Below are 25,961 nucleotides of genomic sequence, written 5' to 3' on the forward strand. Positions count from 1 at the left end.
ACAGTTTGTTTGGAAAAGAGAAGAGAATCTGCGTGGGGGGCAAGTTGGTTAATGTAGTTCTCTTGGCACTCTGCCCCTGCGCACAGGAAGGGCGTGTTGCCTACAACTCCCAGCGGCCAGTCGAGTTACCAAACTTCAGTGGAGAGTAAAACAGCGAGGAGACAACCGTGGACTAAAACGAGAAGCTATTTGTTTCGTTATTTTTGTTGTTGTTGGTGAATACATGTTAGCTATGTCATCTATGTAATTGTACACGATAGCGAGTTAATATAACACACGGTATATTTAGTCTTTAATTGACAGTCTAGAAAAAAATAAACTAATGAGACTATAAAGGAATGTTTTGGTGAAAACGAAAGCTTGACGCTTCCACCGAAACAAAACAGCAGTCATTATATATACAGTTTCCTGGTATTCATTGCACAGCCTGAATGGAAAACGTTTTATATTGTTAGTTAACCAGAAAGCTAACTAACTCTTTAGTGTCTCTAGTGAGACTTATCAAGACTCGACAGCATCGATAAACCAACTATGGACGGATGTCAACCAAACATGCGGCAAAATAACAACGAAAAAAGTGTAGAAAAATGTATGGACGAATACCTGAAATCCATCGGCTTTCACCGGAAAAAAATAGCCAAAGACGGGTCGTGTTTATTTCGGGCTGTAGCTGAACAGGTAAAGTCCAAGTTGAACGTTATTCACATGACAAATCAAAGAAAAACAAAATATCACAGACGGCTCTTTTTAATAATAAAAAAAATAAGCTTTTTAATAAAGTTAACTTGTTTAGCTTCGTAGACATTTCCGAGAGGAAAGTCCTCAACAGTGTTTCACACACACACACCCTCTCTCTTTCTTTCCATGCACGTGTTTTTAATCCAGGCTGTTTTTTCTCATCCTCACGTTAAAAGTCCAAACAAACATCATTTATATATTGCAAACATTTTTAACTTGAATCTCAACTAATAAAAACAATGGCAACTTTATTTATTTTGTATTACTTTCAGGGAGACTTGGTCCAGGAGAATTTAGTCAAGTTGTGTTTTTAGCGAGATGGTTAGTTAGCTAAGGTAGCAATCAGTGTGTTGGTCCAGTCTTATGTTAGCCTGCTAGCTAGTTTGTTAAGCCTGAAGTTTACTAGCTACTTTAGTGCACTATTTTTGACTGGGTTTTCGTGTGTGGTGTTTCTCAGGTGTTACACTGTCAAAGCCTCCATACCAAAGTCCGTGCCACCTGTGTGCAGTATCTAAAGAAGAACAAGGAGAACTATGCAGCGGTAGGAAGCTAGTTAATAGGAAGGCCTCAACCAAGTTACCACTTGAACCAACTGCGTTATATTATATTGGCTTAGAAGTGTCTCTCTGTGTGTGTCTCTCTCTGTCTGTCTGTCTGTCTCGCTCATCTCCCTCTCTCTCTCATCTGTCTCTGTCTCTGTGTCTCTATCTCTCTGTGTCTCTATCTCTCTGTGTCTCTATCTCTCTGTGTCCATCTCTCTGTGTCTATCTCTCTGTGTCTCTATCTCTCTGTGTCTCTATCTCTCTGTGTCTCTGTGTCTCTCTCATCCCTCTCTCTCTGTCTATCTCTGTCTCTCTGTCTGTCTCTATCTCTCTCTCATCCCTCTCTATCTCTCTCTCGCTCTCATCCCTCTGTCTCTGTGTCTCTATCTATCTCTCGGTCTCTGTCTCTCTCTCATCCCTCTCTCTCTCTCTCTCTCATCCCTCTCTCTCTGTCTCTCTCATCCCTCTCTCTCTGTCTCTCTCATCCCTGTCTCTTTATTGCTCTCCTCCAGTTCATAGAAGGAGACTTCGAGGAGTACATAATGAAACTTGAGGACCCTCAGGTAAACTGTTTATCCGTGTCCAACACACATGACTGTAACTCCAAACTAATATGAATTCCTGTACTTTAGGCAGTTCTTAGTGCTTAGCTGATTCATATAAAATGTTTTTTTTTTTCAGCACTGGGTGGGAGAGGTGGAGATATGTGCACTGGCTCTGATGTACAAGTAAGAATTTTCATCACGTTCATCATCTTGACCTTGTCGTCTGTCTCTCTTGTAAATGATATCTTGTTCTCAACTAGCTTACCTGGTTAAATAAAGGTGAAAAAATAAAATGTGTGTTTGTTTACATGTTAGTAGTTATTTACTGAGACTAAAGCTTGGTCTATGTTCTCTAAATGCATTTGTTTATCCAGGAGTGATTTCATCATCTTCCAGACCCCTGGTAAACCTCCTGTTCAAATCACGGACAACGGCTTTAATGACAAGGTAAAAAACAAACGCACCGTGTTTAAACAACACTGCATCCTGATTTCTATTCACTACTTTTGACCCGAGGCAAACTTTTGTTGCTTTGTGTCCGTTAGGTGCGTCTGTGCTTCCTGAACGGGAACCATTACGACAGTGTCTACCCCATAGCTCATGTGAAGAATGCTGCCCTGTGCCAGTGTGAGTTAAGAACACACACACACACACACACAGTCAGGGGGTTAGATTAATCTGGCCTGGGGTATGGTCCGACACGTCATCGGGGCGGAAGTGGTAAGGGAGCAGCGCCCTTCTCCAATAGAACAGGAATCTCTGCTGCTCGGTCATGTTGTCAATCCAGGGAGCAGTGAATCGTCCAGATGTGTTTTTCAAACTCGTTTTCATGAGGAAGGCAGATAGAGTTGTTGTTGTTTTTTCAAATCAAAAAGCGTATTCTCTTTTTGCACGTGAAAAACACCCGTATATACAGAACGGGGCACCTGGGTCACGCCTGGGAGGGTAGCCTGATTCCAAATCAAATGTATTTATATAGCCCTTCGTACATCAGCTGATATCTCAAAGTACTGTACAGAAACCCAGCCTAAAACCCCAAACAGCAAGCAATGCAGGTGTAGAAGCACGGTGGCTAGGAAAAATTCCCTAGAAAGGCCAAAACCTAGGAAGAAACCTAGAGAGGAACCAGGCTATGTGGGGTGGCCAGTCCTCTTCTGGCTGTGCCGGGTGGAGATTATAACAGAACATGGCCAAGATGTTCAAATGTTCATAAATGACCAGCATGGTCAAATAATAACAATCACAGGCAGAACAGTTGTAACTGGAGGTGGACTGGTGACAGCAAGGAGTCATCATGTCAGGTAGTCCTGGGGCATGGTCCTAGGGCTCAGGTCCTCCGAGAGAGAGAAAGAAAGAGAGAATTAGAGAGAGCACACTTAAATTCACACAGGACACCGGATAAGACAGGAGAAGTACTCCAGATATAACAAACTGACCCTAGCCCCCCCGACACACAAACTACTGCAGCATAAATCAAATGCGATTTTAAACTTACAGCCTGGAAACAAAACATGCCTGGACCAGGTTAATGGAACCCCCCCCCCCCCCTTCTCTCAGTTTGGGACGAGGTTAATGGAACCCCCCCCCCCCCCCCCCCCCCCCCCCTTCTCTCAGTTTGGGATGAGGTTAATGGAACCCCCCCCCTCTCTGTTTGGGACGAGGTTAATGGACCCCCCCCCTTCTCTCAGTTTGGGACGAGGTTAATGGAACCCCCCCCCCTCTCTGTTTGGGACGAGGTTAATGGAACCCCCCCCCCTCTCTCAGTTTGGGACGAGGTTAATGGAACCCCCCCCCCCCTCTCTCAGTTTGGGACAAGGTTAATGGACCCCCCCCCCTCTCTCAGTATGGGACGAGGTTAATGGAACCCCCCCCCTCTCTGTTTGGGACCAGGTTAATGGAACCCCCCCCCTCTCTGTTTGGGACGAGGTTAATGGACCCCCCCCCCCCTCTCTCAGTTTGGGACGAGGTTAATGGACCCCCCCCCCCTCTCTCAGTTTGGGACGAGGTTAATGGAACCCCCCCTCTCTCAGTTTGGGACGAGGTTAATGGACCCCCCCTCTCTCAGTTTGGGACGAGGTTAATGGAACCCCCCCCCCTCTCTGTTTGGGACGAGGTTAATGGAACCCCCCCCCCTCTCTCAGTTTGGGACGAGGTTAATGGAACCCCCCCTCTCTCTGTTTGGGACGAGGTTAATGGACCCCCCCCCCCCTCTCTGTTTGGGACGAGGTTAATGGAACCCCCCCTCTCTCAGTTTGGGACGAGGTTAATGGAACCCCCCCCCTCTCAGTTTGGGAGGAGGTTAATGGAACCCCCCCTCTCTCAGTTTGGGATGAGGTTAATGGAACCCCCCCCCCTCAGTTTGGGATGAGGTTAATGGAACCCCCCCCCCCCCCTCAGTTTGGGATGAGGTTAATGGAACCCCCCCCCCTCTCTCAGTTTGGGACGAGGTTAATGGAACCCCCCCCTCTCTGTTTGGGACGAGGTTAATGGAACCCCCCCCCCCTCTCTCAGTTTGGGACGAGGTTAATGGAACCCCCCCTCTCTCTGTTTGGGACGAGGTTAATGGACCCCCCCCCCCCCTCTCTGTTTGGGACGAGGTTAATGGAACCCCCCCTCTCTCAGTTTGGGACGAGGTTAATGGAACCCCCCCCCTCTCAGTTTGGGAGGAGGTTAATGGAACCCCCCCTCTCTCAGTTTGGGATGAGGTTAATGGAACCCCCCCCCCTCAGTTTGGGATGAGGTTAATGGAACCCCCCCCCCCCCCCCCCCTCAGTTTGGGATGAGGTTAATGGACCCCCCCCCCTCTCTGTTTGGGACGAGGTTAATGGAACCCCCCCCCCCCTCTCTCTGTTTGGGATGAGGTTAATGGAACCCCCCCCCCCCCCCCTCTCTCTGTTTGGGATGAGGTTAATGGAACCCCCCCCCCCCTCTCTCTGTTTGGGATGAGGTTAATGGAACCCCCCCCCCCCCCCCTCTCTCAGTTTGGAACGAGGTTAATGGAACCCCCCCCCTCCACCCCCCTCTCAGTTTGGGATGAGGTTAATGGAACCCCCCCCCCCCCTCAGTTTGGGATGAGGTTAATGGAACCCCCCCCCCCCTCTCTCAGTTTGGGACGAGGTTAATGGAACCCCCCCCCTCTCAGTTTGGGACGAGATTAATGGAACCCCTCTCTCAGTTTGGGACGAGGTTAATGGAACCCCCCCCCCTCTCTCAGTTTGGGACGAGGTTAATGGAACCCCCCCCCTCTCAGTTTGGGACGAGGTTAATGGAACCCCCCCCTCTCAGTTTGGGACGAGGTTAATGGAACCCCCCCCTCTCTCAGTTTGGGACAAGGTAAATGGAACCCCCCCCCCCCTCTCTCAGTTTGGGACGAGGTTAATGGAACCCCCCCCCCCTCTCAGTTTGGGGCGAGGTTAATGGAACCTCCCCCCCTCTCAGTTTGGGATGAGGTTAATGGAACCCCCCCTCAGTTTGGGATGAGGTTAATGGAACCCCCTCTCTCTCAGTTTGGGATGAGGTTAATGGAACCCCCCTCTCTCAGTTTGGGATGAGGTTAATGGAACCCCCCCTCTCTCAGTTTGGGATGAGGTTAATGGAACCCCCCCTCAGTTTGGGATGAGGTTAATGGAACCCCCCCTCTCTCAGTTTGGGATGAGGTTAATGGAACCCCCCCCCCTCTCTCAGTTTGGGATGAGGTTAATGGAACCCCCCCCCCTCTCTCAGTTTGGGACGAGGTTAATGGAACCCCCCCCCCCCCTCTCAGTTTGGGACGAGGTTAATGGAACCCCCCCCCTCTCAGTTTGGGACGAGGTTAATGGAACCCCCCCCCCTCTCAGTTTGGGACGAGGTTAATGGAACCCCCCCCCCCCCCTCTGTTTGGGACGAGGTTAATGGAACCCCCCCCCCCCCCCTCTGTTTGGGACGAGGTTAATGGAACCACCCCCCCTCTCTGTTTGGGACGAGGTTAATGGAACCCCCCCTCTCTCAGTTTGGGATGAGGTTAATGGACCCCCCCCCTCTCTCAGTTTGGGACGAGGTTAATGGAACCCCCCCCCCCTCTCTCAGTTTGGGACGAGGTTAATGGACCCCCCCCCTCTCTCAGTTTGGGACGAGGTTAATGGAACCCCCCCCCCCCTCTCTCAGTTTGGGACGAGGTTAATGGACCCCCCCCCCCTCTCTCAGTTTGGGACGAGGTTAATGGAACCCCCCCCCCCCTCTCTCAGTTTGGGACCAGGTTAATGGAACCCCCCCCCCCCCCCCTCTCTCTGTTTGGGACGAGGTTAATGGAACCCCCCCCCCCCTCTCTCAGTTTGGGAGGAGGTTAATGGAACCCCCCCTCTCTCAGTTTGGGATGAGGTTAATGGAACCCCCCCCCCTCAGTTTGGGATGAGGTTAATGGAACCCCCCCCCCCCCCCCTCAGTTTGGGATGAGGTTAATGGACCCCCCCCCCTCTCTGTTTGGGACGAGGTTAATGGAACCCCCCCCCCCCTCTCTCTGTTTGGGATGAGGTTAATGGAACCCCCCCCCCCCCCCTCTCTCTGTTTGGGATGAGGTTAATGGAACCCCCCCCCCCCTCTCTCTGTTTGGGATGAGGTTAATGGAACCCCCCCCCCCCCCCCCCTCTCTCAGTTTGGAACGAGGTTAATGGAACCCCCCCCTCCACCCCCCTCTCAGTTTGGGATGAGGTTAATGGAACCCCCCCCCCCCCTCAGTTTGGGATGAGGTTAATGGAACCCCCCCCCCCCTCTCTCAGTTTGGGACGAGGTTAATGGAACCCCCCCCCTCTCAGTTTGGGACGAGATTAATGGAACCCCTCTCTCAGTTTGGGACGAGGTTAATGGAACCCCCCCCCCTCTCTCAGTTTGGGACGAGGTTAATGGAACCCCCCCCCTCTCAGTTTGGGACGAGGTTAATGGAACCCCCCCCTCTCAGTTTGGGACGAGGTTAATGGAACCCCCCCCTCTCTCAGTTTGGGACAAGGTAAATGGAACCCCCCCCCCCCTCTCTCAGTTTGGGACGAGGTTAATGGAACCCCCCCCCCCTCTCAGTTTGGGGCGAGGTTAATGGAACCTCCCCCCCTCTCAGTTTGGGATGAGGTTAATGGAACCCCCCCTCAGTTTGGGATGAGGTTAATGGAACCCCCTCTCTCTCAGTTTGGGATGAGGTTAATGGAACCCCCCTCTCTCAGTTTGGGATGAGGTTAATGGAACCCCCCCTCTCTCAGTTTGGGATGAGGTTAATGGAACCCCCCCTCAGTTTGGGATGAGGTTAATGGAACCCCCCCTCTCTCAGTTTGGGATGAGGTTAATGGAACCCCCCCCCCTCTCTCAGTTTGGGATGAGGTTAATGGAACCCCCCCCCTCTCTCAGTTTGGGACGAGGTTAATGGAACCCCCCCCCCCCTCTCAGTTTGGGACGAGGTTAATGGAACCCCCCCCCTCTCAGTTTGGGACGAGGTTAATGGAACCCCCCCCCCTCTCAGTTTGGGACGAGGTTAATGGAACCCCCCCCCCCCCCTCTGTTTGGGACGAGGTTAATGGAACCCCCCCCCCCCCCCTCTGTTTGGGACGAGGTTAATGGAACCACCCCCCCTCTCTGTTTGGGACGAGGTTAATGGAACCCCCCCTCTCTCAGTTTGGGATGAGGTTAATGGACCCCCCCCCTCTCTCAGTTTGGGACGAGGTTAATGGAACCCCCCCCCCTCTCTCAGTTTGGGACGAGGTTAATGGACCCCCCCCCTCTCTCAGTTTGGGACGAGGTTAATGGAACCCCCCCCCCCCTCTCTCAGTTTGGGACGAGGTTAATGGACCCCCCCCCCCTCTCTCAGTTTGGGACGAGGTTAATGGAACCCCCCCCCCCTCTCTCAGTTTGGGACCAGGTTAATGGAACCCCCCCCCCCCCCCCCTCTCTCTGTTTGGGACGAGGTTAATGGAACCCCCCCCCCCCTCTCTCAGTTTGGGATGAGGTTAATGGAACCCCCCCCCTCTCTCTGTTTGGGACCAGGTTAATGGAACCCCCCCCCTCTCTCAGTTTGGGACCAGGTTAATGGAACCCCCCCCCCCCCCTCTCTCTGTTTGGGACGAGGTTAATGGAACCCCCCCCCCCTCTCTCTGTTTGGGACCAGGTTAATGGAACCCCCCCCCTCTCTCTGTTTGGGACCAGGTTAATGGAACCCCCCTCTCTTGTGAAGAACACTGCCCTCTGTCTGCCACTGTGAATTCCGATGAGTCATTTCACCATTTTAGGTTTGTGCTATTAGCTGGCTGTACTGTTTTGCCTCCTCGTGTGGTCAATGACCACAGATCTGCAACCAGGCAGTTCAAACCTTCCTGGAGTACTTGCCTTTGAAATATATGTTGGGGCGAAGGTTTATCTATCAACAGAATAACAAGGCAGTCAACAGGTTGTTTTTACTGATGTTGTGTGTGTGTGTGTGTGTGCCTCTGTGTGTGTGCCTCTGTGTGTGTGTGCCTCTGTGTGTGTGTGCCTCTGTGTGTGTGTGCCTCTGTGTGTGTGTGCCTCTGTGTGTGTGTGCCTCTGTGTGTGTGTGCCTCTGTGTGTGTGTGCCTCTGTGTGTGTGTGTCTCTGTGTGTGTGTGTGTGTCCTGCCCTCTCTCTCTCTCTGCAGCCGTCCTGTACGAGCTCCTCTATGAGCGCGTGTGTGGCACGGACCATTCCGTGGTGGCTCCCTGTCTGAAGGGCGGTACCGGTAACCGTGGTAACGACCTTCTCGAAGACGACCCGGACAACGAGCAGTGTCGTAGCAGCGACGAGTCGGACCTGGAGGGAGAGGACGCTCTCTGGTAGGGACGGCTCTAGGAACTGTTCTAGGGACGGCTCTAGGAACTGTTCTAGGGACGGCTCTAGGAACTGTTCTAGGGACGGCTCTAGGAACTGTTCTAGGGACGGCTCTAGGAAATGTTCTAGGGACGGCTCTAGGAACTGTTCTAGGGACGGCTCTAGGAACTGTTCTAGGGACGGCTCTAGGAACTGTTCTAGGGACGGCTCTAGGAACTGTTCTAGGGACGGCTCTAGGAACTGTTCTAGGGACGGCTCTAGGAACTGTTCTAGGGACGGCTCTAGGAACTGTTCTAGGGACGGCTCTAGGAACTGTTCTAGGGACGGCTCTAGGAACTGTTCTAGGGACGGCTCTAGGAACTGTTCTAGGGACGGCTCTTTTACAGAACCAAACCCAATGCAAGTCAATAGTAGCTATATGCCCAATTCCATGTTTCATGTCCAAATGATTTAGATTTAAACTTAATTGACACAATCTATTTTTAGATGGGGATGATTTGGACACGAAACATGAAAATGCTAATATGGTTACCGTTGACTTGCATTGAATTTGAGCCACAGATGCTATAATGTTAGCATTTGAAACGGTGTCCAGGTTAACCAAAACCAAAGCATGGGTTGCTGTCGTATCGTGTCCATATTCAGCTCACCGGGTAAGGAAACCAATATGTCATTTAGGAATGTGGATGAACCATCTCTTTTTATCCATTAGATGGGAATCCCAGTCTCCGGCAGCCAGTAATAGCTGACTTTTGACAACAAAACAACAAAAATATTTTTGTAAATAATAATAAAATAGATAAATAAAAGTGTATATATAAACAAAACAATACAATACAATAATAAGTGACAGGCTGAGAAATAAAATTGGTATTTTGTTTAATAGCCTCTACATTGATGGACACAAGGCTTTATAGCCTCTACATTGATGGACATAATGCTTTATAGCCTCTACATTGATGGACATTAGGCTTTATAGCCTCTACATTGATGGACATAATGCTTTATAGCCTCTACATTGATGGACATTAGGCTTTATAGCCTCTACATTGATGGACATTAGGCCTTATAGCCTCTACATTGATGGACATTAGGCCTTATAGCCTCTACATTGATGGACATTAGGCCTTATAGCCTCTACATTGATGGACATTAGGCCTTATAGCCTCTACATTGATGTACATTAGGCCTTATAGCCTCTACATTGATGGACATTAGGCCTTATAGCCTCTACATTGATGGACATAATGTTTATTAGCCTCTACATTTATGGACATTAGGCTTTATAGCCTCTACATTGATGGACATTAGGCCTTATAGCCTCTACATTGATGGACATTAGGCCTTATAGCCTCTACATTGATGGACATTAGGCTTTATAGCCTCTACATTGATGGACATTAGGCCTTATAGCCTCTATATTGATGGACACAAGGCTTTATAGCCTCTACATTGATGGACATAATGCTTTATAGCCTCTACATTGATGGACATTAGGCTTTATAGCCTCTACATTGATGGACATAATGCTTTATAGCCTCTACATTGATGGACATAATGCTTTATAGCCTCTACATTGATGGACATAATGCTTTATAACCTCTACATTGATGGACATAATTCTTTATAACCTCTACATTGATGGACATAATGCTTTATAGCCTCTACATTGATGGACATAATGCTTTATAGCCTCTACATTGATGGACATAATGCTTTATAGCCTCTACATTGATGGACATAATTCTTTATAACCTCTACACTGATGGACATAATGCTTTATAACCTCTACATTGATGGACATAATTCTTTATAACCTCTACATTGATGGACATAATTCTTTATAACCTCTACATTGATGGACACAATGCTTTATAACCTCTACACTGATGGACATAATGCTTTATAACCTCTACACTGATGGACATAATGCTTTATAGACTCTACACTGATGGACATACCAGTGAATGGAAATGCATTTGACTGGTCACGCTTATTGGTCTAAATGTTAATTTGCATAATTTATTCAAAATTAAATTGGCGTTTTTTTTTTTACAGTATATTTTATGTATCTTATCATAGGCGTACAGAGAGATTTTCCTCTCTAGGGCTCTGTCGGGGGGAGTGAGAGTTGCTGCTTCAGCATATCAAACAAGCAAGTGTCAACGGAAGGCCTCCTCTTCCTCGGCGCCTCACGCACCCCTCTGCAAAGAGCTGGAGGCAGTATGCAGCTTTTTTGAAAACCATTTACTTAATTGTTTGAAACCTGGAACATTTTTACTACATATTATATAAGGCATGTCTTTACCTTGCATTTCAAAGTAGCCTAGTGGAGGGGGGGGGGGAACAAAACATGTCTGTGGAGGCAATTATATCAACTTTCTTTCGTTGTCCATGTGCCGTTTGCTAAATTTCATTGAGGTAAAACAAAAACAAAAAATGTTTGTTTTTTAAGAGAGACCTGGTCCAAGCAACAGAGGAGGGAACAGTGTTTGAGACAAATATCAGATATACTGCAACAACTTAAAAAGACATTACACGTAATTCTAGCCACACACACACACACACACACACACACACACGCTGATTATCTCTCTCAGATTCCAACTGCCGATTCATGTCTGGACGTGTAAATATAACAGAGATCTGTTAATTGCTCACTAGAATATATACGGATTAAAGGAATAAAAATTCATGAAATATGCTGTCTAGGTGCAGTCAGACAATATTCATGTCTTGGCGGCTATCAGAGACTCACTTGGACTCTTCCTTTGAGGATGCTGAGATCTCTCTACATGGATACAATATGTTCAGGAGGGACAGAAATAGATCTGGGGGTTGGAGTTGGAGTTTACATCCAGGATCATATTCCAGCTAAACAACGTCAGGACTTAATGTTGACTGGATTAGAGACACTGTGGGTACAGCTGCTATAGGCTCTATGGGTACAGCTGCTATAGTCTCTATGGGTACAGCTGCTATAGTCTCTATGGGTACAGCTGCTATAGGCTCTATGGGTACAGCTGCTATAGTCTCTATGGGTACAGCTGCTATAGGCTCTATGGGTACAGCTGCTATAGGCTCTATGGGTACAGCTGCTATAGTCTCTATGGGTACAGCTGCTATAGGCTCTGTGGGTACAGCTGCTATAGTCTCTATGGGTACAGCTGCTATAGTATCTATGGGTACAGCTGCTATAGGCTCTGTGGGTACAGCTGCTATAGTCTCTATGGGTACAGCTGCTATAGGCTCTGTGGGTACAGCTGCTATAGTCTCTATGGGTACAGCTGCTATAGTCTCTGTGGGTACAGCTGCTATAGGCTCTGTGGGTACAGCTGCTATAGGCTCTATGGGTACAGCTGCTATAGTATCTATGGGTACAGCTGCTATAGTCTATGGGTACAGCTGCTATAGGCTCTATGGGTACAGCTGCTATAGGCTCTGTGGGTACAGCTGCTATAGGCTCTGTGGGTACAGCTGCTATAGGCTCTATGGGTACAGCTGCTATAGGCTCTGTGGGTACAGCTGCTATAGTCTCTATGGGTACAGCTGCTATAGTCTCTATGGGTACAGCTGCTATAGGCTCTATGGGTACAGCTGCTATAGGCTCTGTGGGTACAGCTGCTATAGGCTCTATGGGTACAGCTGCTATAGGCTCTATGGGTACAGCTGCTATAGGCTCTGTGGGTACAGCTGCTATAGGCTCTGTGGGTACAGCTGCTATAGGCTCTGTGGGTACAGCTGTACCACATAGGAAGCCTATACTAGTTGGTTGCTGCTATAAGCCACCTGGTGCGGATGTCAAAATATCACGAGGACATAAAAAAATAAGATGTTTTGACTTGGACACATGGATTTCAATTACACAAACATCCACGCGATTTAATAAAACTATCGCGTGTAGCGTTGCACCCAGTGGTAATGTGAAAATAAGAACTTGTTCTTAAACTGGCTTGCCTAGTCAAATATATATATATTTTTAAATGTAACAATCCTATTCCTCAGTAAAAATGTGAGTCAACCCAACTTCATATTAACAACCCACCGCTAGTTGTTGCATGTTAGAGCCCCCATCCTTTCTAACCGGGGTATCTGGTCACACGAAGACGTTCGCATGATATGCCCTTTTCACAATGGTGTTTTACTGCTAATTGCATTATGGGAAAGAACATTTGCGCGTAGCCTTAATAAACTATTACTTCTTCACATTATAAAACTTATTTTAATCTAAATGTTCTGATCTCTTGCATCAGACTTTAAAAAAAATAATAATCATGTAGCTTAGGCCTGCTGATTGTATGAATTTGGGAATCTATCGTCCCACAACTGTCCCAGAGTCTGTTTGGACAGGCGGATCAACTTTCTTACTAGGGTTTGACAGTAGATTGACATGTTGGCTAGTGATTCTGATGTTCATGTTGGCTAGTGATTCTGATGTTCCTTACTATAGTAGATTGACATGTTGGCTAGTGATTCTGATGTTCCTTACTATAGTAGATTGACATGTTGGCTAGTGATTCTGCTGTTCCTTACTATAGTAGATTGACATGTTGGCTAGTGATTCTGATGTTCCTTACTATAGTAGATTGACATGTTGGCTAGTGATTCTGATGTTCCTTACTATAGTAGATTGACATGTTGGCTAGTGATTCTGATGTTCCTTACTATAGTAGATTGACATGTTGGCTAGTGATTCTGATGTTCCTTACTATAGTAGATTGACATGTTGGCTAGTGATTCTGATGTTCCTTACTATAGTAGATTGACATGTTGGCTAGTGATTCTGATGTTCCTTACTATAGTAGATTGACATGTTGGCTAGTGATTTCGCGGTTCGTTACTCGTCTTGTTGGCTAGTGATTTCGCGGTTCGTTACTCGTCTTGTTGGCTAGTGATTTCGCGGTTCGTTACTCGTCTTGTTGGCTAGTGATTTCGCGGTTCGTTACTCGTCTTGTTGGCTAGTGATTTCGCGGTTCGTTACTCGTCTTGTTGGCTAGTGATTTCGCGGTTCGTTACTCGTCTTGTTGGCTAGTGATTTCGCGGTTCGTTACTCGTCTTGTTGGCTAGTGATTTCGCGGTTCGTTACTCGTCTTGTTGGCTAGTGATTTCGCGGTTCGTTACTCGTCTTGTTGGCTAGTGATTTCGCGGTTCGTTACTCGTCTTGTTGGCTAGTGATTTCGCGGTTCGTTACTCGTCTTGTTGGCTAGTGATTTCGCGGTTCGTTACTCGTCTTGTTGGCTAGTGATTTCGCGGTTCGTTACTCGTCTTGTTGGCTAGTGATTTCGCGGTTCGTTACTCGTCTTGTTGGCTAGTGATTTCGCGGTTCGTTACTCGTCTTGTTGGCTTAGGGAAACTACACTGAACAATAATATAAACTCAACATGCAACAATTAAAAATATTTTACTGAGTTACAGTTCATTTTAGGAAATCAGTCAATTTAAATAGAATTAATTAGGTCCTAATCTATGGATTTCACATGACTCGGAATACAGAAATGAATCTGTTGGTCACAGATACCTTAAAAATAAAGGTAGGGGTGTGGATCAGAAAACCAGTCAGTATCTGGTGTGGATCAGAAAACCAGTCAGTATCTGGTGTGGATCAGAAAACCAGTCAGTATCTGGTGTGGATCAGAAAACCAGTCAGTATCTGGTGTGGATCAGAAAACCAGTCAGTATCTGGTGTGGATCAGAAAACCAGTCAGTATCTGGTGTGGATCACCATTTGATCACCATGCAGCGTGACACATCTCCTTCACATAGAGTTGATCAGGCTGTTGATTGTGGCCCGTCTTCCTGGTACAGTTGAAATCAGGTTTCATCTGTGAAGAGCTACTCCAGCGTCCCAGTGATCATCGAAGGTGAACATTTTCCCACTGAAGTCGGTTACGACGCCAAACTGCAGTCAGGTCAAGACCCTGGTGAGGACGACCAGCTTTCCTGAGACGGTTTCTGACAGTTTGTGAAGAACTTCTTTGGTTTTGCAAGCCCACAGTTTCATCAGCGGTCTGGGTGGCTGGTCTCAGAAGATCCCACAGGTGAAGAAGCTGAATGTGGAGGTCCTGGGCTGGCGTAGTTACATGTGGTCTGCAATTGTGAGGCCGGTTGGACGTACTGCCAAATTCTCTAAAACAACGTTGGTGGCGGCTCATGGTAGAGAAATGAACATCTGGCAACCGCTCTGCTGGACATTCCTGCAGTCAGCATTCCAACTGCACGCTCCCTCAACTTGAGACATCTGTGACATTCTGTGACAGTACTTCACATTTTAGAGTGGCCTTTTATTGTCCCAAGCCCAAGGTGCACCTGTGTAATCATCATGTTGTTTAATCAGCTTCTTGATATAACACACCTGTCAGGTGTGATGGATTCTCTTGGCAAAAAAACCAACAGGGGTGTAAACAAATTTGTGACGTGAAATTTGAGAAGAAAAATAAGCTTTATTTTTGTTCATATGGAACATTTCTGAGATCTTATATTTCAGCTCATGAAACGTTGTACCAACACTTCACCAACATATGCGTTCATATTTTTTGTTCAGTATAGATGTGGACAGTTATTTTTATCAGAATTTTCTAAGGATTGCACATCGTTGCATCCTCGATTTTTTTTTTGCATGTTCTGTTCATGTGACTTACCATATTCTAAATCTTAACGATTTACTATATTATCTAATCGGCTTTAAGCACTAAATTTATATGGGTCCGGTAAATTTCTCAAATGTTCAGTAAATTTTAAAAAACGCGTCCGGTTAAATATCCGTCGCCACGGAAACCCGGGTCTGAATATATAATATTTATGTCGTTGTGATCCACAGGAGCCAGGATGGACCAGCTGGACCTGCAGCCCGGGGACTCACCGCTAAGGTAACTATAACACACACAGTAGAGTAGGCTTCTTTCTCTGTTCTCTCTGTTATTGATCTCTCTCTGTTTATTGGTTATTGATTTGTAATGAACCGTTATGTTAAATTGGTATCCTGAACGTTTCAAAATCCCGAACGGGGAAAAAAATTAAAATCAACAATGCAGCTGGCTACTCTCTTTTTCGCTGATGATGCCAGTGTGTGTTCAGTACTACATCGCGTTGAGGTGTCACTACAGCCCCGGGTTTGATCCCAGGCTGATCCCAGGCTGTGTCACAGCTGGCCCCATGAGGTTGGCGCACAGTTGGCCCAGCGTCGTCCGGGTCAGGGGATGGTTTGGCTGGCCTGGGGTTTCCTTGTCCCATCGCACTCTTGCGACTCCTTATGGCGGGCCTGCAAGCTGATTTCGGTCGGCCAGTTGGACAGTGTTTCCCTCCGACGCTTTGGCTTCTGGGTTAAGCGAGAGGTGTGTCAAGAAGCAGTGTGAAGCTGTCATCAAGGCAAAGGGTGGCTTCTTTGAAGAATCTCATCAAATATATTTTGATTTATTTCAAAGTTTTTTATTTTTGGTTGCTACACGATTCCATATGTGTTATTTCATAGTTTTGATGTCTTCACTATTATTCTAGAGAGTAGAAAATAGTAAAAAATAAAGAATAACCCTTGAATAAGTTGAGTGTCCAAACCTTTTGGTTGGTACTGTGTGTATATCTATATAAATTAAAAAAAACATATTTATTATATATTTTATTTATTTATATCCTATAAATAGCCTATCCTAGGAGTGGATTCAAAAAATGAGTTTTCTATTAAATATATTTGGCGATTAACTAACTTCTAAAAAGTATTATTTGTTTTTGTTGCCAGGCAGAAGGCAGGCAGCTCTATTATTTGATTGACAGTTCTGGTTGCCTAGTGATGGAAGTTAGTCCCGCTTCAGAAGCGGTACTCCTTTACAGACGAGTTAAATGGTGCATCGACCATTAACCAGGGAAGTTATTACAAATATATATAGATATTTTTTTGTCTGAATCTAAAAAGCCGCAGTAAACCCTTCCAGACAAACAAGGCGTAGCCGACACGCTTTCAAAGGTATATGACTGCAGTTCTGGAGGCGAAGGGGGGTACGACCCAGTACTAATAACGGGCCTAATTGGACTAGTACTAGATGGGTGTATCTAATAAACTGTGGTCTACGGCCTAATTGGACCAGTACTAGATGGGTGTATCTAATGAACTGTGGTCTACGGCCTAATTGGACCAGTACTAGATTGGACCAGTACTAGATGGGTGTATCTAATAAACTGTGGTCTAAGGCCTAATTGGACCAGTACTAGATGGGTGTATCTAATAAACTGTGGTCTACGGCCTAATTGGACCAGTACTAGATTGGACCAGTACTAGATGGGTGTATCTAATAAACTGTGGTCTACGGCCTAATTGGACCAGTACTAGATGGGTGTATCTAATAAACTGTGGTCTACGGCCTAATTGGACCAGTACTAGATGGGTGTATCTAATGAACTGTGGTCTACGGCCTAATTGGACCAGTACTAGGTGGGTGTATCTAATAAACTGTGGTCTACGGCCTAATTGGACCAGTACTAGATTGGACCAGTACTAGATCGGTGTATCTAATGAACTGTGGTCTACGGCCTAATTGGACCAGTACTAGATGGGTGTATCTAATGAACTGTGGTGTACGGCCTAATTGGACCAGTACTAGATGGGTGTATCTAATGAACTGTGGTCTACGGCCTAATTGGACCAGTACTAGGTGGGTGTATCTAATAAACTGTGGTCTACGGCCTAATTGGACCAGTACTAGATTGGACCAGTACTAGATCGGTGTATCTAATGAACTGTGGTCTACGGCCTAATTGGACCAGTACTAGATGGGTGTATCTAATGAACTGTGGTGTACGGCCTAATTGGACCGTTATTCTGCATTGTGAATTGTGTAATTTAATCATTTTTTTCCCTTATAGTTTTAATTATTATTATTATTTTTTGATGGCAGTTTAAACGTTATTAATCAGAATTATACATTTGTCACATCCCTGGTTGTTTATTGCTGTGTGTTTCAGGGTCGAGGAAGTCGAGGCCCACCCTTCTCCAACAGGGTCAGACGTTCTCTCAACCCCTTCCTCTACAGAAACACTGAGTACGATGTCTGGGTCAAGTCCAAGAGAGGTACGTTTTTAAGATACTTTAAATCCAATTCCCATCAATTACGTCAAGAAGGATTTCGGTCATTTAAAAGACGAGGGATATAGAAAGCACTTTGTCCAGACAGCTCGTCTGACTGCTGATACAGCAGTCGGTCATCTGTACGTGCTGTCAACCTGTGAGTAGGTTTATCTGTACGTGCTGTCAACCTATGAGTCGGTCATCTGTACGTGCTGTCAACCTATGAGTCGGTCATCTGTACGTGCTGTCAACCTATGAGTCGGTCATCTGTACGTGCTGTCAACCTATGAGTCGGTCATCTGTACGTGCTGTCAACCTATGAGTCGGTCATCTGTACGTGCTGTCAACCTATGAGCAGGTCATCTGTGAGTGCTGTCAACCTATGAGTCGGTCATCTGTACGTGCTGTCAACCTATGAGTCGGTCATCTGTACGTGCTGTCAATCTATGAGTCGGTCACTGCATTAAATGTTTTTGTTTTACCTTTATTTAACAAGTCAGTTAAGAACACATTCTTATTTTCAATGACCCGGCCTACCGGGGAACAGTGGGGTTAACTGCCTTGTTCAGGGGAACAGTGGGGTTAACTGCCTTGTTCAGGGGAACAGTGGGTTAACTGCCTTGTTCAGGGGAACAGTGGGTTAACTGCCTTGTTCAGGGGAACAGTGGGTTAACTGCCTTGTTCAGGGGAACAGTGGGGTTAACTGCCTTGTTCAGGGGAACAGTGGGGTTAACTGCCTTGTTCAGGGGAACAGTGGGGTTAACTGCCTTGTTCAGGGGAACAGTGGAGTTAACTGCCTTGTTCAGGGGAACAGTGGGGTTAACTGCCTTGTTCAGGGGAACAGTGGGTTAACTGCCTTGTTCAGGGGAACAGTGGGGTTAACCGCCTTGTTCAGGGGAACAGTGGGGTTAACCGCCTTGTTCAGGGGAACAGTGGGGTTAACCGCCTTGTTCAGGGGAACAGTGGGGTTAACCGCCTTGTTCAGGGGAACAGTGGGGTTAACCGCCTTGTTCAGGGGAACAGTGGGGTTAACCGCCTTGTTCAGGGGAACAGTGGGGTTAACCGCCTTGTTCAGGGGAACAGTGGGGTTAACCGCCTTGTTCAGGGGAACAGTGGGGTTAACCGCCTTGTTCAGGGGAACAGTGGGGTTAACCGCCTTGTTCAGGGGAACAGTGGGGTTAACTGCCTTGTTCAGGGGCAGAAAGACAGATTTTTACTTTGTCAGCTCGGGGATTCGATCTTGAAACCTTTCGGTTACTCTAACCACTAGGATACCTGCCTCCCCCGATGACTAACAGTGTGTGGACACCTGCTCGTCCAACATCTCATTCCAAAATCATGGGCTTAAATATGGAGTTGCTGCTATAACAGCCTCCACTCTTCTGGGAAGGCTTTCCACTAGATGTTGGAACATTGCTGCTATAACAGCCTCCACTCTTCTGGGAAGGCTTTCCACTAGATGTTGAAACATTTCTGCGGGGACTGTGGCATTAGTGAGGTCGGGCACTGATGTTGGGCGATTAAGGCCTGGATCGCAGTCGGTGTTCCAATTCTTCCCAAAGGTGTTCGATGGGGTTGAGGTCAGGGCTCGGTGCAGGCCAGTCAAGTTCTTCCACACCGATCTAAACAAACCATTTCTGTATGGACTTCACTTTGTGCACCGGGGACATTGTCATGCTGAAACAGGAAAGGGCCTTCCCCAAACTGTTGCCATAAAGTTGGAAGCACAGAATCGTGTAGAATGTAATTGGATGTCCTAGTGTTAAAATGTCCCTTCACTGGAACTAAGGGGCCCGATCCATGAAAAAAACAGCCCCAGACCATTATTCCTCCTCCACCAAACTTTACAGTTGGCAATATGCATTAGGGCAGGGAACGTTCTCCTGGCATCCGGCAAACCCAGATCTGTCTGTCGGACTGCCAGATGATGATACGTGATTGATCACTCCAGATCTGTCTGTCGGACTGCCAGATGGTGACACATGATTCATCACTCCAGATCTGTCTGTCGGACTGCCAGATGGTGACACGTGATTCATCACTCCAGATCTGTCTGTCGGACTGCCAGATGGTGACACGTGATTCATCACTCCAGATCTGTCTGTCGGACTGCCAGATGGTGACACGTGATTCATCACTCCAGATCTGTCTGTCGGACTGCCAGATGGTGACACGTGATTCATCACTCCAGATCTGTCTGTCGGACTGCCAGATGGTGACACGTGATTCATCACTCCAGATCTGTCTGTCGGACTGCCAGATGGTGACACGTGATTCATCACTCCAGATCTGTCTGTCGGACTACCAGATGGTGACACGTGATTCATCACTCCAGATCTGTCTGTCGGACTACCAGATGGTGACACGTGATTCATCACTCCAGATCTGTCTGTCGGACTGCCAGATGGTGACACGTGATTCATCACTCCAGATCTGTCTGTCGGACTGCCAGATGGTGACACGTGATTCATCACTCCAGATCTGTCTGTCGGACTGCTAGATGGTGACACGTGATTCATCACTCCAGACGTTTTATTTTTTATCAAATACAAAAGTTTTTATTTTTTGGGGCTTAATAGTTTTTCAATTGTATTTTTGTTTTGTTTGTTTCAGTTGTCATTTACTATAGTAACCTTGGTACCTGTGGTGGTGTCATGGTGATCTTGTTCACCTGTTATAACTTGGTTACTTCCTGTTTCAGCTCAGCAGAAGCTGGATTTCTGCATCGCCGCTGGGATGCAGTATACAGTGGGAGACAAGTGCAAGGTACGGTGTGTGTGGTCTTCTCTCCACTGACTATTTTTTTTTTGTGTGGATGCTCTCTGATAGTGTTGTTCTGTCCCGCCCCCTCTAGGTTCGCCTTGACAACGGTGGGCGTTACTATGGCGCCTACATCCAGGAAGTGTCGCCTGACAACGGGCCCGTCACTGTCTTCATAGAGGAACTGGGCAAGAAGTAGGTCATCTCTCCTTTTTATATTATCTTTGTTCTCTGATTTACTCTTAATTATTATTTTTTTTTATATAACATTAATTTGTGTGTTTGTCCAGACACACTGTGTCCCTCTGGAACCTGCGCCCCCCCACAGATGAGACGTTGTCCTGGAGCACGGTGGCCCGAGACGGAAAGAGACTGAACAACGGCTCTGCTCCAAACTCTGGTAAGGACAACTGTCCGATAGCCCCCTAATCTCTGTTAAGGGCATTACACATGTCCCCTACGTCTGCCCCCTAGTCTTTGGTAAGGGCATTACACATGTCCCCTAGCCACTAACTCTATGAAACCTCTTGCACCTTTTCCTGCTCTGGATTCGAGAGTCTTTGATCGATCTCTTGTGTTCTGGAATATAGTTGTTTTAGTGTTCTGTTGTTGAACACTCTCAACTCTTCCCTCTCTCTCTCTCTCTCTCTCTCTCTCTCCAGATTGGGAGGGCAGGGGAAGAGGGAGGAAGTCAGGGAAGGCTTCAACGCCGTCGGCAACGCCGTCTGTCTCCCAGGCTAAAGGACCCTCCCAAAGTGGTGGCCGCGGTGTCCAGAAGCCCCTGCAGGCCACCGTAGAGGAGGGAGGTGTCCGGAGCACCAACACCAGGTCTGTTTGGACCCCAATACTACATTTTTACACAGATGGGAAAATAAACCATCAATCTACAAACAATTTCCCCATAAATTACAAAACAAAAACACGGAAATATCACATTTACATAAGTATTCAGACTCAGTACTTTGTTGAAGCACCTTTGGAAGCGATTACACAATCAAATCTTCTTGGGTATGAAGCTACAAGCTTGGCGCACCTGTATTTGGGGAGTTTCTCCCATTCTTCTCTGCAGATCCTCTCAAGCTCTGTGAGGTTGGATGGGGAGCGTTGCTGCACAGCTATTTTCAGGTCTCTCCAGAGATGTTCGATCGGGTTCAAGTCCGGGCTCTTGCTGGGCCACTCAAGGACATTCAGAGACTTGTCCCGAAGACACTCCTGCGTTGTCTTGGCTGTGTGCTTAGGGTTTTTGTACTGTTGGAAGGTGAACCTTCACCCCAGTCTGAGGACCTGAGCGCTCTGGAGCAGATTTTCATCCAGGATCTCTCTGTACTTTGCTCTGTTCATCTTTCCCTCGATCCTGACTAGTCTCCCAGTCCCTGTCACTGAAAAACATCCCCACAGCATGATTCTACCACCACCATGCTTCACCGTAGGGATGGTGCCAGGTTTCGTCTAGACGTGACGCTTGGCATTCAAGCCAAATAGTTCAATCTTTGTTTCTTCAGACCACAGAATCTTGTTTCCCATGGTTTGAGAGACTTTAGGTGCCTTTTGGCAAACTCCAAGCGGGCTGTCCTGTGCGTTTTACTGAGGAGTGGCTTCCATCTAGCCACTCTACCTTTTTAAAGGCCTGATTTGGTGAAGTGCTGCAGAGATTGTTGTCCTTCTGGAAGGTTCTCTGGAGCTCTGTCAGTGACCTTCAATGCTGCAGACATGTTTTGGTACTCTTGCCCAGATCTGTGCCTCGACACAATCCTGTCTCTGAGCTCTACGGACAGTTCCTTCGACCTCATGGCTGGGTTTTGTTTTGACGTGCACTGTCAACTGTGGGACCTAATGTGAATCGTTTCGCGTATGTCGCGCTTCACTTAATTAAAAGTTTTATCAAAATGCGTTTTGGGGCAGAAATGCCTTCTGGGACATGTGAACTTTCATGTGCCTTAATAACAAACTTGTATTCCATCCATAAATACGAATAAAATAGTTAAATGACTATTTGCTTTGGAATAAGCAAGCAGCCTTCCCACTAGCCATGATTGGCTTAAATAATGTATGGGCTGGACATGCCGAGAGAGATGAGTTTGGATTGGTCTGCCATGTAGCAAGCTTCTGTCTATAATGTGAGCTGTTCAGTGTTGACAGCTCTTTCTACCGCACCGTTTTTTTCCAGTCATCCAGAACAGCTGGTGCTCTCATGCATGCTTCAGTGTTGCTTGCCTCGAATCGAGCATAGAAGGCATTTAGCTCGTCTGGTAGGCTCCCGTCACTGGGCAGCTCGCGTCTGGGTTTCCATTTGTAGTCCGTAATAGTTTTCAAGCCCATGCCACATCAGACGAGCGTCAGAGCCGGTGTAGTAGGATTCAATCTTAATCAATTTAGACAAGTTTGTCGGGTAAGCATCATCTAATAACAATAACATATTTTTTTGGGACTCTTAGTGCATAGTAGCAATATCAAAAACAATCACTGTACCTTTTACACCTGCTATATTTTGTGCATGTGACAAATAAACATTTATTTGATATAGCATGTGTTTAGTACATGGCCTCACATGTGAATCCTTAAAGAGATGGGCGGGGCTAAAGCTTCAGAGGGTGTGAACGATGCTGAATGGGTGCGGCTAAAGCTTCAGAGGGTGTGAACGATGCTGAATGGGTGGGGCTAAAGCTTCAGAGGGTGTGAACGATGCTGAATGGGTGGGGCTAAAGCTTCAGAGGGTGTGAACAATGCTGAATGGGTGTAGACAAAGACGAGCTCTCCTTTAGTAGTACCAAAACATTCACGGGCCAATTTCTCAAAAGTGGGGTTACAAGTTTAGCAACTTTACAAGCAGAATTACTTTCCCATTGTTCCTCGGGTGTAGTGTCGGATATACCATTTTCTAGCGCTGAGTCTCTACTTTTATCCAATGTAAAATTTAAAATAAAAACATTTTAAAATTTTGCTACTTAAGACCGAATCCAGGTTGTCGGTCACACATGGACAGGTGTTTGCCTTTCCAAATCATGTCCAATCAACTGAATTTACCACAACTGAATTTACCACAGTTGGACTGTGATGGATGATCAATGGAAACAGGATGCACCTGAGCTCAATTTTGAGTCTTCTAGCAAAAGGTGTCTGAATACTTATTTAAATAAGGTATTTCTGTTTTATTTTATTTTTTTAATGACATTTGCAAAAATGAATAAACCTGTTTTCACTTTGTCATTATGGGGTGTGTGTCGATTGATGAGGAACATGTTTTATGGGATCCGTTTTTAAAATAAGGCCGGAACTTAACAAAATGTGTGAAAAAGTCAAGGGGGTCTGAATACTTTCCAAATGCACTGTTACTCATTATTAACTGGCTGGTTATTGACTGTGTGGCTGGTTATTGACTGGATGATTATTGACTGGATGATTATTGACTGGCTGGTTATTGACTGGCTGGTTATTGACTGGCTGGTTATTGACTGGCTGGTTATTGACTGGCTGGTTATTGACTGGCTGGTTATTGACTGGCTGGTTATTGACTGGCTGGTTATTGACTGTGGTGGCTGGTTATTGACTGTGTTGGCTGGTTTATTGACTGTGTGGCTGGTTTATTGACTGTGTGGCTGGTTTATTGACTGTGGTGGCTGGTTTATTGACTGTGTGGCTGGTTGTTGGCTGGTTATTGACTGTGGTGGCTGGTTGTTGACTGTGTGGGCTGGTTGTTGACTGTGGTGGCTGGTTATTGACTGTGGTGGCTGGTTGTTGACTGTGGTGGCTGGTTATTGACTGTGGTGGCTGGTTATTGACTGTGGTGGCTGGTTGTTGACTGTGGTGGCTGGTTTATTGACTGTGGTGGCTGGTTTATTGACTGTGGTGGCTGGTTATTGACTGTGGTGGCTGGTTTATTGACTGTGGCTGGTTGTTGGCTGGTTATTGACTGTGGTGGCTGGTTATTGACTGTGTGGGCTGGTTGTTGACTGTGGTGGCTGGTTATTGACTGTGGTGGCTGGTTGTTGACTGTGGTGGCTGGTTGTTGACTGTGGTGGCTGGTTATTGACTGTGGTGGCTGGTTATTGACTGTGGTGGCTGGTTTATTGACTGTGGTGGCTGGTTTATTGACTGTGGTGGCTGGTTTATTGACTGTGGTGGCTGGTTTATTGACTGTGGTGGCTGGTTTGTTGACTGTGGTGGCTGGTTTGTTGACTGTGGTGGCTGGTTATTGACTGTGGTGGCTGGTTATTGACTGTGGTGGCTGGTTATTGACTGTGGTGGCTGGTTTATTGACTGTGTGGCTGGTTGTTGGCTGGTTATTGACTGTGGTGGCTGGTTATTGACTGTGGTGGCTGGTTATTGACTGTGGTGGCTGGTTATTGACTGTGGTGGCTGGTTTATTGACTGGTGGCTGGTTTATTGACTGTGGTGGCTGGTTTATTGACTGTGGTGGCTGGTTTATTGACTGTGGTGGCTGGTTTGTTGACTGTGGTGGCTGGTTTGTTGACTGTGGTGGCTGGTTATTGACTGTGGTGGCTGGTTATTGACTGTGGTGGCTGGTTATTGACTGTGGTGGCTGGTTTATTGACTGTGTGGCTGGTTGTTGGCTGGTTATTGACTGTGGTGGCTGGTTATTGACTGTGGTGGCTGGTTATTGACTGTGGTGGCTGGTTATTGACTGTGTGGGCTGGTTGTTGACTGTGTGGGCTGGTTGTTGACTGTGGTGGCTGGTTGTTGACTGTGGTGGCTGGTTGTTGACTGGTGGCTGGTTGTTGACTGTGGTGGCTGGTTATTGACTGTGGTGGCTGGTTATTGACTGTGGTGGCTGGTTATTGACTGTGGTGGCTGGTTATTGACTGTGGTGGCTGGTTATTGACTGTGGTGGCTGGTTTATTGACTGTGTGGCTGGTTGTTGGCTGGTTATTGACTGTGGTGGCTGGTTATTGACTGTGTGGGCTGGTTGTTGACTGTGGTGGCTGGTTATTGACTGTGGTGGCTGGTTGTTGACTGTGGTGGCTGGTTGTTGACTGTGGTGGCTGGTTATTGACTGTGGTGGCTGGTTATTGACTGTGGTGGCTGGTTATTGACTGTGTGGCTGGTTTATTAACTGTGTGGCTGGTTGTTGGCTGGTTATTGACTGTGGTGGCTGGTTGTTGACTGTGTGGGCTGGTTATTGACTGTGGTGGCTGGTTGTTGACTGTGGTGGCTGGTTGTTGACTGTGGTGGCTGGTTGTTGACTGTGGTGGCTGGTTGTTGACTGTGGTGGCTGGTTGTTGACTGTGGTGGCTGGTTGTTGACTGTGGTGGCTGGTTGTTGACTGTGGTGGCTGGTTGTTGACTGTGGTGGCTGGTTTATTGACTGTGTGGCTGGTTTATTGACTGTGTGGCTGGTTGTTGGCTGGTTATTGACTGTGGTGGCTGGTTATTTACTGTGTGGGCTGGTTGTTGACTGTGGTGGCTGGTTATTGACTGTGGTGGCTGGTTGTTGACTGTGGTGGCTGGTTATTGACTGTGGTGGCTGGTTGTTGACTGGTGGCTGGTTGTTGACTGTGGTGGCTGGT

At 47.0% G+C, this 25,961-nt stretch overlaps 1 protein-coding gene across 3 annotated transcripts in view; it reads left to right on the plus strand.

Annotated features, from left to right (window-relative positions):
- Positions 1 to 111: 111 nt before the first annotated feature.
- Positions 112 to 25,961, plus strand: part of otud4 (OTU deubiquitinase 4) — a 44,940-nt gene continuing 19,090 nt past the window's right edge. Inside the window, exons 1-13 of one of the 3 annotated variants that reach the window (XM_036987082.2) lie at positions 112 to 678; positions 1,196 to 1,279; positions 1,793 to 1,843; positions 1,962 to 2,008; positions 2,200 to 2,272; positions 2,371 to 2,452; positions 8,453 to 8,627; positions 15,440 to 15,488; positions 17,575 to 17,680; positions 20,379 to 20,443; positions 20,532 to 20,632; positions 20,728 to 20,837; positions 21,100 to 21,265. In XM_036987082.2, the coding sequence (XP_036842977.2) occupies positions 532 to 678; positions 1,196 to 1,279; positions 1,793 to 1,843; positions 1,962 to 2,008; positions 2,200 to 2,272; positions 2,371 to 2,452; positions 8,453 to 8,627; positions 15,440 to 15,488; positions 17,575 to 17,680; positions 20,379 to 20,443; positions 20,532 to 20,632; positions 20,728 to 20,837; positions 21,100 to 21,265 (1,256 nt within the window). In that variant the 5' untranslated portion in view covers positions 112 to 531. Of the gene's footprint in view, positions 679 to 1,195; positions 1,280 to 1,792; positions 1,844 to 1,961; positions 2,009 to 2,199; positions 2,273 to 2,370; positions 2,453 to 8,452; positions 8,628 to 15,439; positions 15,489 to 17,574; positions 17,681 to 20,378; positions 20,444 to 20,531; positions 20,633 to 20,727; positions 20,838 to 21,099; positions 21,266 to 25,961 lie in introns of those variants that run through there. The other 2 variants (XR_016483033.1, XM_090183352.1) reach the window with 2 other exon arrangements.

This window comes from Oncorhynchus mykiss, chromosome 9, assembly GCF_057628025.1.
Source record: "Oncorhynchus mykiss isolate SJ-2025 chromosome 9, ASM5762802v1, whole genome shotgun sequence".
In the NCBI taxonomy this organism is placed as follows: Eukaryota; Metazoa; Chordata; class Actinopteri; order Salmoniformes; family Salmonidae; genus Oncorhynchus; species Oncorhynchus mykiss.